This window comes from Phlebotomus papatasi, chromosome 1, assembly GCF_024763615.1.
Source record: "Phlebotomus papatasi isolate M1 chromosome 1, Ppap_2.1, whole genome shotgun sequence".
NCBI classification, from domain to species: Eukaryota; Metazoa; Arthropoda; class Insecta; order Diptera; family Psychodidae; genus Phlebotomus; species Phlebotomus papatasi.
Genome location: NC_077222.1, coordinates 43,119,801 through 43,132,671, shown reverse-complemented (window position 1 = coordinate 43,132,671; position 12,871 = coordinate 43,119,801). Strand labels below are relative to the sequence as shown.

The 12,871-nt window shown below is 33.6% G+C and overlaps 1 protein-coding gene across 2 annotated transcripts in view; it reads right to left on the bottom strand.

The window, feature by feature from the left end:
- LOC129809630 (alpha-2C adrenergic receptor-like) overlaps nt 1-12,871 on the bottom strand; it is a 97,365-nt gene that overhangs the window by 38,047 nt on the left and 46,447 nt on the right. For both annotated transcript variants that reach the window (XM_055859592.1, XM_055859591.1), the window contains exon 2: nt 5,145-5,931. In XM_055859592.1, coding sequence (XP_055715567.1) covers nt 5,145-5,620 — 476 coding nt within the window. In that variant the 5' untranslated portion in view covers nt 5,621-5,931. The remainder of the gene's footprint in view (nt 1-5,144; nt 5,932-12,871) is intronic.

The window sequence follows — 12,871 nt, the reverse complement described above, 5'->3', positions numbered from 1 at the left end:
TTTAGGGTTTCATGGTTTTGATAAAGCAATCCTACTAGAACAGAGTTCCATATAAGGGAAAGTGGCTTGCCTTTGAATGCGGCAGCCTTCGAATGCTTCAATTTTTCTCTTATATCCCAAAGCTAAAATTCCATTTTGTTAATCGAAGTTAATAGAAAATAGTTAATAGTATTAACTATAGTTTACAAAATAGAATTTTCGCATTGAGAAATAAGAGAAAAATTACAACATACAAAGGCTGTCGTATTCAAAAGCAGACCACTTTTCCCTACTAGTCGTCTACACACTAGAGAAATTTATGTCCAAATTTAGCTCTCATGACATGCCACTTTCCTTTCTAACATCGGAAGTTCGTATAACGAGATAATTCGTATAAGGAGATTTTTAATTTTTTTTGTTTTCTCACCCCCCCAGCCCTCCTTCCGCCATTTTGAATACTCCCCTTTTTTCTCAATAGCTCTGCCCCTATGGCATCGATCGGGCTCACAATTTAGTATGTTATAGCTGGGCCTTAGAGCTTTCGATCAATACCAACCTTAAGGTCCCCCGACCCCCATGACCCGAGCTAAAAGGGTCCAAAAAAAATTTCTGAACATGCCCATAACTCTGATTCTAATTGTCAGAATTTAAAAAGTGAGAGCGTTTTGGAAAGCTCTCGTAAAATGCCACTTTCCTTTCTAACATCGGAAGTTCGTAGAATCACCGCCACAGGAGATTTTTAAATTTTCTAAGTTAAATAATTTAAAAGCTGCATCGTGCTTTGGGCTAAAATTTTAGTATGTTTTAGCCGCACATTGTATCTATCAAACAAAAAAAAAACTTAAGTCGCTCTAAAACCCATGACCTGCGCTATAAGGGGTCATAGTTCGAAAATTGACCGGCCTCTATCTCCGGTTCTAATTAACATTTTGATTTGCATTTTTTTATTTGTGCGTCTCAATTAAGGCTTTCAGATGACAAAACTTCAGGTTCAAAACTTCCCCACAGGTGGCGCTGCAATATCGTAAAAATTCAAACTCATTTTCCTCAAAAACGGTATTGCGAAATTTTTGTCAAATTTTAGAGTCTTGTAGTCTAGGCTAACTAGGCTTGTGGTTATAATAAAACCGGAGATGTGAGGAGTCAAAGTTCACGAAATTCAAAAATCATATCTCCAGTGCTATTTGACAGATTTGAACAAGTTAAAGCGAAAATTAATGGACTTGCAAAGCGCTACAATTTTCTAGCATATTTGAACTTCGCAGAACCACCGCTAAGGGCGCCACAGTAGGGAAACCAGTTTTCGTAACACATAACCTCAATTATCTTGACATGTGCTTAACCGATTTCGATGATTACTTCGGCATAATTGTACAGGACATTTATATCCTTTATATCTATATTTCGTCCAAACACCATTTTTTGCTCAGACAATACCATCTGTCGGATTTTGTCGCTTTAGTGTGATAAAATTAATTTTTTCCATAATAATGTTTTGAAACTACTCAGTTGTGAATTTGACTGCTTCTACTAGACCAAGAAACTTAAAATAGGGTTTTAAATACAACAATTCTTTGATACAGTTGAAGTTCATCAAATGGACACTTGGGGTGCTTTGGTCGAAAAAAATGATTCAGAAACAAACAACGTTGATTATCTCGCCTTCTGATTAATCGATGATATCAAGTTCTACGGCAAAATTATAGAGGAGATTCTGATCTACATTTCACCCATATATCACTTTTCTGTCACTCCATCTGAATCCTTGATATTTTGGTTTAAACTGTTTAAATACAAAATTTATTTAATTTCACGAATTTGATTCAAGATAACTGAATGGCGTTCCCCAAATTCAGTATAAATAGAATTAGCATGCATTCCGAGTTAGCTCACGTTAAGAATCTCACCTACAATAAGCTGATCTATGCTTATCAGTAGCTTTGAAACTTTAGACTCATGCTTTCGGGATCTCAGTGTAAGAAAACGACCATATCGTACATGAAATTGATTTCAAGTTTACAAATTTAATTAGTCTGAATCATCTGAACCATTTTAATAAATCGATAAACTTGAATTTGAACTTAAGAAACAGTTTAATTTTCAGTTTGTTACCACTTCTCAAAAAGTTAAATTCAATTAAAATGTTTGTTTATGGGAAAAGAACAATATTCGTACAGAATGAAATATCGTCAACTAACAGTGAAAATATTAACACTGCAACTAAATTAAATAAAATTTGTGAACTATCTTCGAACATTTAATGAATTTGGTTTTCTTTTACATGATTACCTTTTTCAGAACATCATTAACAGTTTGGAATATCCGTTGATTAGGTGAGATTCTTAACAATCTCACCTACTATAATCCTAACAAAATTTCATGTCCTCCGATCGACCTCAAACTTGGCCAAAATGTGTTTCAGCACTTCCTGATCACGAATATATGGGGGGCTAAGTTACGTTCCCGGCCGGCCGGCCGGCCGGCCGCTCTTTGGAGCTTAATAGCTCCTAAACTAAAAAAGATATCGACTTGAGGTTTTCGGCAAAGGTTATATATCGCATGAAAATTGCAACTTGGTGCATTGACCCCCCACCCCCCACCCCTCCTTCCGCCATTTTGAAGACCTCCATTTTTTTGTTTTCTTAATGACTACGCCGCTATGGCATCGATCGGGCTCAAATTTTGGTATGTTATAGCCGGGCCTTAGAGCTCTCGATCAATACCAAACTTAAGGTCCCCTGACCCCCCTGACCCGAGCTATAAGGGTTCAAAATTTTTTTTTTAAAATGGCTATAACTCCGGTTCTAATTGTCAGAATTTAAAAAGTAAGGGCTTTTTGGAAAGCTCTCATAAAATGCCACTTCCCCTTCTAACATCACAACTTCATAAAACCACCACTAGGGGCTCTATTTTTAAAAAGAAGATTTTTTTTAATTTTCTAAGTTAAATAACTCAGAAATTCCTTTATGAATCGGGCTGAAATTTTAGTATGTTGTAGCCGCTGATTATACCTATCAAACAAAAAAATACTTAAGTCGATCCATAACCTCTAACCCGAGCTATAAGGAGTCAAAGTTCGAATATTGACCGGCCTCTATCTCCGGTTCTAATTAAGATATCGACCATAATTTTGACTTTTTGGTTTCGTCTCGACTTTTCAATCAAATTCAGGATCTTGCATGGGAGCGCCTTGGGATCGAACTCGAACATCTTCCTGAAGTGGCGGAGGACCGACAGGCGTGGGCTGTTAACCTTGGTGTCATGGGCCCGCGACCCCAATAGGGATAAGCGGTTGAAAATGAATGAAAAATGAATGAATGAATGGTTTCGTCTCGATGAGCACTTTCAGATGGAAGTCCAAAAAGTCACCACAGGTGGCGCTGCGATAGCGTCAAAATTCATCAAAATTCAAACTCTTTTTTCTCAAAAATTCCTTTGTGGAAGTTAATGAAATTTTAGAGTTTTGTAGTCCGGTCTAGGACGTTTCCAAAATGGTGCAAATGTGCGCTGTGGTTAAAACAGAACTGGAGATATGGTTCTGTTTTACTGTTCTATGTGACCGATTTTGATGGATATGGGCTTAAACGAAAGATCTCACCAAATGCTACAACTTTCTAGAACACTTGAACTTCGTGGGACCAACACCAGGGGCGCCACAGTCGAAAAACCAATTTCAATATCACATAACCTCAATTATCTCGACTATCGCTGAGCCGATTTTGATGATTACTTCGACATAATTGTAAAGGACATTTGTGTCTACATTTCGTCCATACATCATTTCTCGATCAGATAATGCAATCTGCCCGATTTTGCCGTTTAAGTGTGAAAAATTTGATTTTTCCCATAATAACGCTTTGAAATCACTCAGATGCCAATTTGACTGCCTCTACTTCACCAAGACACTTAAAATAGGTTTTTAAATGAAAAGTCTCACAAAATACAACAATTCTTTGAAATAGTTGAAGTTCATCAAATGAACACTTGGGGCGCTCTGGTCGAAAAAACGAGTTCAGAAACAAAAAACCGTGCTTATCTCGGTTTCTGATTAATCGATGAGATCATGTTCTACGGCAAAATTATAGAGGACTTTGTGGTCTATGTTTCACCCATCTATCACTTTTCTGCCAGTCCATCCAAATCCTTTATATTTTGGTTTTAATACAAAATTTGTAAAATTTCACGAATTTGATTCAATATAACTGAATGGCGTCCCCCAACTTCAGCTCTAAATCGAATTTGCATACATTCCGAGTTAGCTCACATTAAGAATCTCACCTACATAAGCCGGTTAGGATTATCTGTCCCTTTTCAGTATAATTAGAATTAAAATGTTTTTTTTTTTGTCAGGGAAAATTTGGCGTTGGAAGATTATATTAACCAAAATAAAAGCAATCGACCAGGTGCCCCAAATCAAAAAGATAATTCTTCAATTAGTACATCTATTCATATATCTTTGCAGGAACTTCATTTAGAGCATCTTGTATGAATCTGCGGATTCTTGGAATTTACAAAATAGTCTTAGAAGATGAGTTATGTAAGACCTCAAAAGAGTAGAGGATCCAATTATTCCATTGACTACAATTTTTTTTCTAATTTTGTTCAATAAATTCTTTGGTATGATCTTTCTTTTTAGGGCAAAACTTTGCGGCACTTTAAGTTCAATATGCCATAATTTATTATCAAAGTCTTTAATATTAAATGTATTAGAGCAGTTTGCTTCAATTGACACAGTACAAACCCAATTCAAGCTCTGACATAATTTATCACACAATTACAATTAATTTTCTATTCTATAATAAAAGGGTTCATAACACAAACTAATATTTGTTGGATTAAAAATTCAATCACTGTACTGGGTTTCATACAAAGCCACTTTATTTATGAGAGTCCTTTCACCAAATGACCAAATAATAATAAATCCAATAGAAATATAATTAACATGGGTAAAATGTATAGTAATTTTGATTTCAATGGGATCCCCATCCTAATCAATATTGTGGTACCTCGTCTGTGAACTTTGGCGAATTATTTTATGACTAAGCGAGGAAATTGGATAAATTCCAAACTCCTAATTTTCGAAATATCAGCATCTCATTAACTACAAACTTTATCCGGCTTGTGTTATCATAAAGTTTGCGGAAATTGTAAAACAAAAAGCATACCTGTCCAGGGATATGAGGCATAAGTTCATGATGCTGGCGGTACAGAGGAGGACATCCATTGCTGAATGGATGTCACACCACCAGGCACCGAAGATCCAGTACCCCATTAGTTCATTGGCCAGCGAGAAAGGCATGATTACTAGTCCAAGGAAGAAGTCTGCCACCGCTAAGGAAGCAATGAACCAGTTTTGGATACCTTTGAGGGATTTCTCAGTGGCAATGGCTATTATGACCAGCATGTTGCCCACCACAATAATCACCATGAGAATTGTAACCACAATGGAGGCAATGACGATGTGAGTTAGACTGTACTTATTGGGAAAGACAGCCTGGTAGACTGTGGTATTTTGGCTGATGTTGGAACTGGTGGTGGAGAGGGCCGCAAACAGGATTGTCGATGACGATGAATTGCTGACCATTGACAGGAAATCATCCGCCACGGTCAGATTCACCATCTGATGGAGCTGTGTCTCCATTATCACCTTTATACACCACACTACACACTTCAAGAACGTCGATGAAAAATGTACTCGTGTCTGATTGATTGCACCTACGACTGTCCACACATACGCCAATATGTGCTGGACATTGGCTCAAAAGCCCACATTTTCTATCGTTTCGCATTACATTCCTCCGCACTGGAATCATGTATTGTCCACACATTGTTTACAATCATCATAAATGCTCGTTCTTTTTGTTATCGTTCAACCACTGCCAGATTTTTGTTTTGCCACTCCCTTAGGACAACGCTTGATCGCTCAGGCTTGCCACCTCACACACGAATTACCTGGAAATACACAATAAAAAAATAAGCTCAGGAGATAGAAAAATACTATAAAAGCACCAATTTCAATGGTATTGAAAATGATAAAGGTATTTTTTTGCCAGTGTCGATTCATTACAAAACGAAATTAATTGGAAATGTTATTGTATTATTTCTATATGTAATTTTGGGTAGATTTGAAATATTTTATGAGACGCTTTCAACACACTCGGTACAAACCCCCCAAAAAAAAATAAAATTGCGAGAGCAAAATATTTGTGGAGCAATATTGAACAATATTTGTTAAAGAATGTGCCTCTACGATGTGCCTGAATATGACCTTATGTATGTACCTATTTTTTCCATATTTAAAATTGGATCATCCTAAATTGTGTATAATTTTGGAAAATTTTATCTTTTTAATACATTATGTTTATATGTATGCATATATAAACAATTCCAAATAGTTCTAAAACTTTTATGGCCAATTTGTTATAAAATTTAAGTGAATACTTAAATTTACGCACAGTGTAATAACTCCGGCAAAATAATTGATACAAAAAAATACATCCAATTAAGGTAAAAATAGACTTTTTCAAAAGCAAAATTGGATTTAGTAAAAATAAAAATCACAAATAATATAATGCTGCCACAATATCCCATAGAACAACTAGGTTTTTTTGACATACATTATTATTCTTTTCTTATAACAAGTATATGGTTGTCAGGTACCATTCCCCGTGGGTTCTGGTGCACGGAAGCTTTCTGGATGGATGGAATTCAACCACCTCCAGCACCAGAAAAATTAGTTAGGTCAGTTGGTCAGTTAACTTAGAGATTTAGACTCGAGACACTTGCATCATAGTACTCTCGCCCATATGATCCAATGAGTACCATTATTTGATTTTATACTGATATAGAAAAATTAAGTTTGAGTTGTTTGAATGCGAAAAGTAATTATTGTAGGGGAAAGTGGCTTGCCTTTGAATGTGGAAGCCTTTGAATACGTCAATTTTTCACTTATTTCCCAAAGCTAAAATTCCATTTTGTTAATTGAAGTTAATAAAAAATAGTTAATAGTATTAACTATTGTTCACAAAATATAACTTTTTCCTTTGAAAAATAAGAAAAAAATTGAAACATTCAAAGGCTACCGCATTCAAAGGCAGACCACTTTCCCCTACTGAAAATTTAGGTCTTAATCTTTTAAAATTGCATTTTAATCCAATTTATTTATAATTTTTATTCTCTTTTCAATAAAATTATACTTATCCTCTGAGGTGCCACTGTAACATTATAATTTAATTTTATTACAGCTTCCAGCTATTGCTGATCTGTATTCGTTTGAATTTTTAATTTGATTCCATGAGTAAGAACATATGTTGTAAATATTTATAGAATTTGTCTTAAATATATATATTTTTTAAATTATATATTTATATAATATTTTGGTAATTGCTTTTATTAGTTATAAATGATTATAAAAATATTGAGTTGTCTTTTTTGTTTCTTCTTAGATATTCCAGACAATTTTACAAGAATAATATAGTTTTCAGAATTTGTTAATAATTTTTAAATCAATTCCATATGCAAAATTTAACAAATGTAGTTCTTTTCACATCAAAAATCGACATCAATTAAGAAAATTTGAAAATAATTTTATTTTATTTTAGGCCCCTGGTACCGATGATGAGAATTTAACAGAGTTTTCCCAATGAGATCCACTGCAATAAGTCGGCGGCAGCCATATTACAGGTTCATTTTAGATGAAATATTTGAATTAAAATCAAATTAAAATTGATTTGTTGACTCTTTAACTCGCATTCAAAGTTTCTCGACAACATTCTTACTAAACAAAAGTAATTGTGTATATACCATTACTGTCTATCAAAGAGCCATAATTAACTCAGAAGATTATTCAAATATTTTGTGAAATTTTTCAACATCAATCACCAAAAATGCCGAAAAACAACTGCGGGCTTTCATCAGTTCCATTTTGCTTGAAATTCCGGATATTTATGTTTATTTCACCAAATTTAAGAACACTTTTTTTGCCTGGGTAAAACCCCCCGCAATTCACGCAAGAGGCAAATTTATTGATCAACAAACTGTACACTAATAAAAACGTCATCAATTTCCATATCATCCGTACCGTAAAAAAAAACATCTCATTTCGTACAGGATTTTTTTTCGGCTAAATATCCAGGCTCTCATGTGGCAATTAAGTGCTATTCACATACACTAAAATAAAAAATTTCAATTACCATTCATTATCCCAATTATCTGTAAATTTTATCAGTAATTTTCATGGGAAGGGGAACAACACTGGCAAATTGGAAAATTGCCAAATAATGGAACTAATAACTATTTTGGAAAAATTACATTGATTGGATGGGTACACAGAGAAAAATTTTGAGTTAAGTAAGAGTTTCTAAAATTAATCCTATTAAGAGTAAGTAAAAAATACCCTGTTTTGACTTATTTTTAGAAAGTTTTTTCTAATACTCCTACATTTACCTCAAATAGGGTAAAATGTAGAAATATGCAGTCCTAATTATTAGTACAGTTGAGATTGAAGTTAGAATATTTCAGGGTTGAATTTGGGTCTGGTCGTCTTTTACCTCTTTATTAGTAACAATTACTCATTTTAACCTTCTGCTAGGATTAAAAATAGTGCAAGAGGGTTAATTTAAGTATATTTAATGGATTAAATTTAGAAATATCAGTGGGTTGATTATAGAATAATTCGGAGTTAAATCTAGAATGTTCCATCTAGAATATCAAGAGATTGATTTAAGTAACATTTATGATTAAACGGTGAATTTTAGGTACTTTTCGGGGTTGATTTTAGAAACTTTTAGGATTGATTATAATTTTATCAGGCCAGGTTTAATTTTAGTAACAGGAGGGTTAATTTTAGTAACTCGTAGGAATGATTTCAGAACACATTGACGGTAAATTTTTAGTAACCTTTGGGGTTAATTTTAGAAACTTTCAGGATTAATTTTAGTAACATTCAGGATTGATTTTAGAATATCGAGGGAGGGGATCAATTTTAGTAACCTTTGGGGTTAATTTTAGTAACTTTCAGGATTAATTTTAGAATATCAAGGGGATCAATTTTAGTTACCTGTGGGTTAATTTTAGTAACTTTCAGAATTAATTTTAGAATATCATGGGGATCAATTTTAGTAACCTTTGGGGTTAATTTTAGAAACTTTCAGGATTAATTTTAGTAACATTCAGGATTGATTTTAGAATATCGAGGGAGGGGATCAATTTTAGTAACCTTTGGGGTTAATCTTAGTAACTTTCAGGATTAATTTTGGTAACATTCAGGATTGATTTTAGAATATCGAGGGGATCAATTTTAGTAACCTGTGGGGTTAATCTTAGTAACTTTCAGGATTAATTTTAGTAGTATTCAGATTTAATTTTAGAATATCATGGGGATCAATTTTAGTAACCTTTGGGGTTAATTTTAGAAACTTTCAGGATTAATTTTAGTAACATTCAGGATTGATTTTAGAATATCGAGGGAGGGGATCAATTTTAGTAACCTTTGGGGTTAATCTTAGTAACTTTTAGGATTAATTTTAGTAACATCCAGGATTGATTTTAGAATATCGAGGGAATCAATTTTAGTAACCTGCGGGTTAATTTTAGTAACTTTTGGGATTAATTTTAGTAGCATTCAGGATTGATTTTAGAATATCGAGGGGATCAATTTTAGTACCCTGCGGGTTAATTTCAGTATCTTTCTGGATTAATTATAGTGACTTTTAGGATTGATTTTAGAATATCGAGGGGATCAATTTTAGTAACCTGGGGGATAAATTTTAGTAAACGGAGGGGGCTTAGTTTTAGGAAGTTTGAAGTCTATAGTGCACAATTTATCGACCGTTGATTTCAAAACACTGATCTTTAGTTGAGTTATATTTTTTAGTACGCGTCATGGAATGTTGTCTTAATTATTTTAATATTTTTGACAAAGTTTATTTATTAGTTGTGGTGATAAATTGTGATCCATAATGAAGAGAGCGAGGACAATGGCAAAGAAAGTGGAAGCCGAGCAATTTCAATACTGAAAGTCGTTGATAATTAAAAGAATAACATGGACTATATTGCGACCCAAGTGTCAAATTTGGAACCAAATATGGACTATAGCGAGACTCTACTGTAAGTGTTTTCACTGTTTAAACTATTTTTTCAGTGAAATTGAAACGCAATTTTGATAAATGATCAGTGATCAGGTCCAGTGAAATTTGCTTGATTTTTCAGTGAAATAAGCAAATTTACAAAAGAAAACAGTTCAGTGCATTTTGGAATGTCAAAAATCTTTACATTATTTCCTGTTTTTCTTAAAATTCTCAAGGTTTTGGCAATCTGAGTGATCTTGAAGAACTTGTAGGGCTGCGTATAGAAATCCTTGTGAAGACCCAGTAGATGTGCTTCACTCCGGGAAAAGAAAATTGCTGTGATGTCAAATCAACGGTCTTATTAATATAACTGATACTCTAAAATAAACCGCCACAATATAATTAACCCTGTAACGGGTAAGACCGCCTCCAGGAGGTCTTCACAAAAATCACATTTAAAGCTACAATAAAGGTTTTATTTATTTAAAAGTGCTATAGAGACCACGGTAATAGTCTTATAAACATCTCTTGAAAGTTTGAACTCATTTTGACTCTTCGTTTTGTTGCTATTCCCAGTTTTGTGTGACATGTCAGAGAAAAAGCAACAAAAAATATTTGTGCAAAAAAACTTACTTCCAATTTCAAGAAAAATACCGATTTAATGTTATCTGACTAAAATAAACTTATTTTTTACTGAAAGATATGTCATTCTACTTTGTATATTTTATTTTAAAAAAATTGAAAAAAGTAAAAATGTGAAATTTAGAAGCAAAAAGAGTATCAAAAAATGTTTATATTTTCTCACCTAGCGCCTAAACTAAAAAAGATAATGAAGAATGGATAGTTTTTTCGACTTTATTGGATCATAATTATCATAGAAAATATTGTTTTAGAACTTTTTTTTCGCATAGTAAAGAAAACAACGTTAGAGGGTTAAATCTAAATGTAAACCCAGATAACAAAAAAAATCTTAGTCGTCGCTATAACAATAATAATTTTATTCTAAATAACCCTTTTGAAACTAAAATTGCCCACCCCATTATTCTAAAATCAATCTTCAAACTTCCTAAACTTAAGCCCCCTCCGTTTACTAAAATTTATCCCCCAGGTTACTAAAATTGATCCCCTCGATATTCTAAAATCAATCCTGAATGTTACTAAAATTAATCCTGAAAGTTTCTAAAATTAACCCCAAAGGTTACTAAAATTGATCCCCTCGATATTCTAAAATCAATCCTGAATGTTACTGAAATTAATCCTGAAAGTTTCTAAAATTAACCCCAAAGGTTACTAAAATTGATCCCCTCGATATTCTAAAATCAATCCTGAATGTTACTAAAATTAATCCTGAAAATTACTAAGATTAACCCCAAAGGTTACTAAAATTGATCCCCTCGATATTCTAAAATCAATCCTGAATGTTACTGAAATTAATCCTGAAAGTTTCTAAAATTAACCCCAAAGGTTACTAAAATTGATCCCCTCGATATTCTAAAATCAATCCTGAATGTTACTAAAATTAATCCTGAAAATTACTAAGATTAACCCCAAAGGTTACTAAAATTGATCCCCTCGATATTCTAAAATCAATCCTGAATGTTACTGAAATTAATCCTGAAAGTTTCTAAAATTAACCCCAAAGGTTACTAAAATTGATCCCCTCGATATTCTAAAATCAATCCTGAATGTTACTAAAATTAATCCTGAAAATTACTAAGATTAACCCCAAAGGTTACTAAAATTGATCCCCTCGATATTCTAAAATCAATCCTGAATGTTACTGAAATTAATCCTGAAAGTTTCTAAAATTAACCCCAAAGGTTACTAAAATTGATCCCCTCGATATTCTAAAATCAATCCTGATGTTACTAAAATTAATCCTGAAAGTTAAAAGCGAGACTCTCTCTCTCTCTCTCCTTTTTATGTTTTTGGCTGTCAGACTCAATCAGGTCCATATAGCCAATAAGCGAGACTCTACTTTAGCACTTTTTCTGCTGACAGCGGCAAAATTCACCACACTGAAGATTTTCTAAAAATTGGAGTGGTAAACTGTCAATTTCCGCGCGTATTTTACACGTATATCTGGTATGTAGAAAACTAAATAATTCAAATAAAACTTATAAGTGAAGGGAAAACAAGTATTTATGATACATTCTAAAACACTCAGATTGGGTTCCAAAATACACTCGGCTCTTCGTTATCCGGCACTTCGTTATCCGGGTTACAGCTGCCAAACGCTGGCGGTTGATGTATTCAAAACGATTTTTTACGAAGCATGCATTTTGTCCAGAGTGAATTAATGTGTTATTTTCATTATATCAAAGTTTTTGACACACAATCGTGCTACAAAACGAAACAAAAGCGCATTGCAAAGAAAATTCTGTTGTTTTTCGACAGAAAACAAATTCCTGCAGCAGGAAATATAAAAAACGTTGACCAGATTCAAAAAACCAAAATGTCATTTTGTCCCCACGTCAGCCGGATAACGAAGAGTCGAGTGTACACAGTTGTCCTAAATGTATCACAATACCCTATAACCATCCCAACAAATGGAAACTCCAACGTAAATAAGCCCAAGTAAAACATATTTTTAGACAAGAGAAAATTAAAAGATTCTTTTATTTTGAAAAAGGAAATCGGAATAGAATTTTGGTCAAGGGGTAGATAACTGTGCCGCTTATGGTTCATTCGAGTGCCGATATTTTGTATAAAAATTTGCCGATTTCGCTCGGATTTGTCGATCTCGTGCCGGTATGGAGATTCGGCAGAAGTCCCGCAGAAATTCAGCGACACGGATTTATACGAACCACACAGTTTAAACAAAC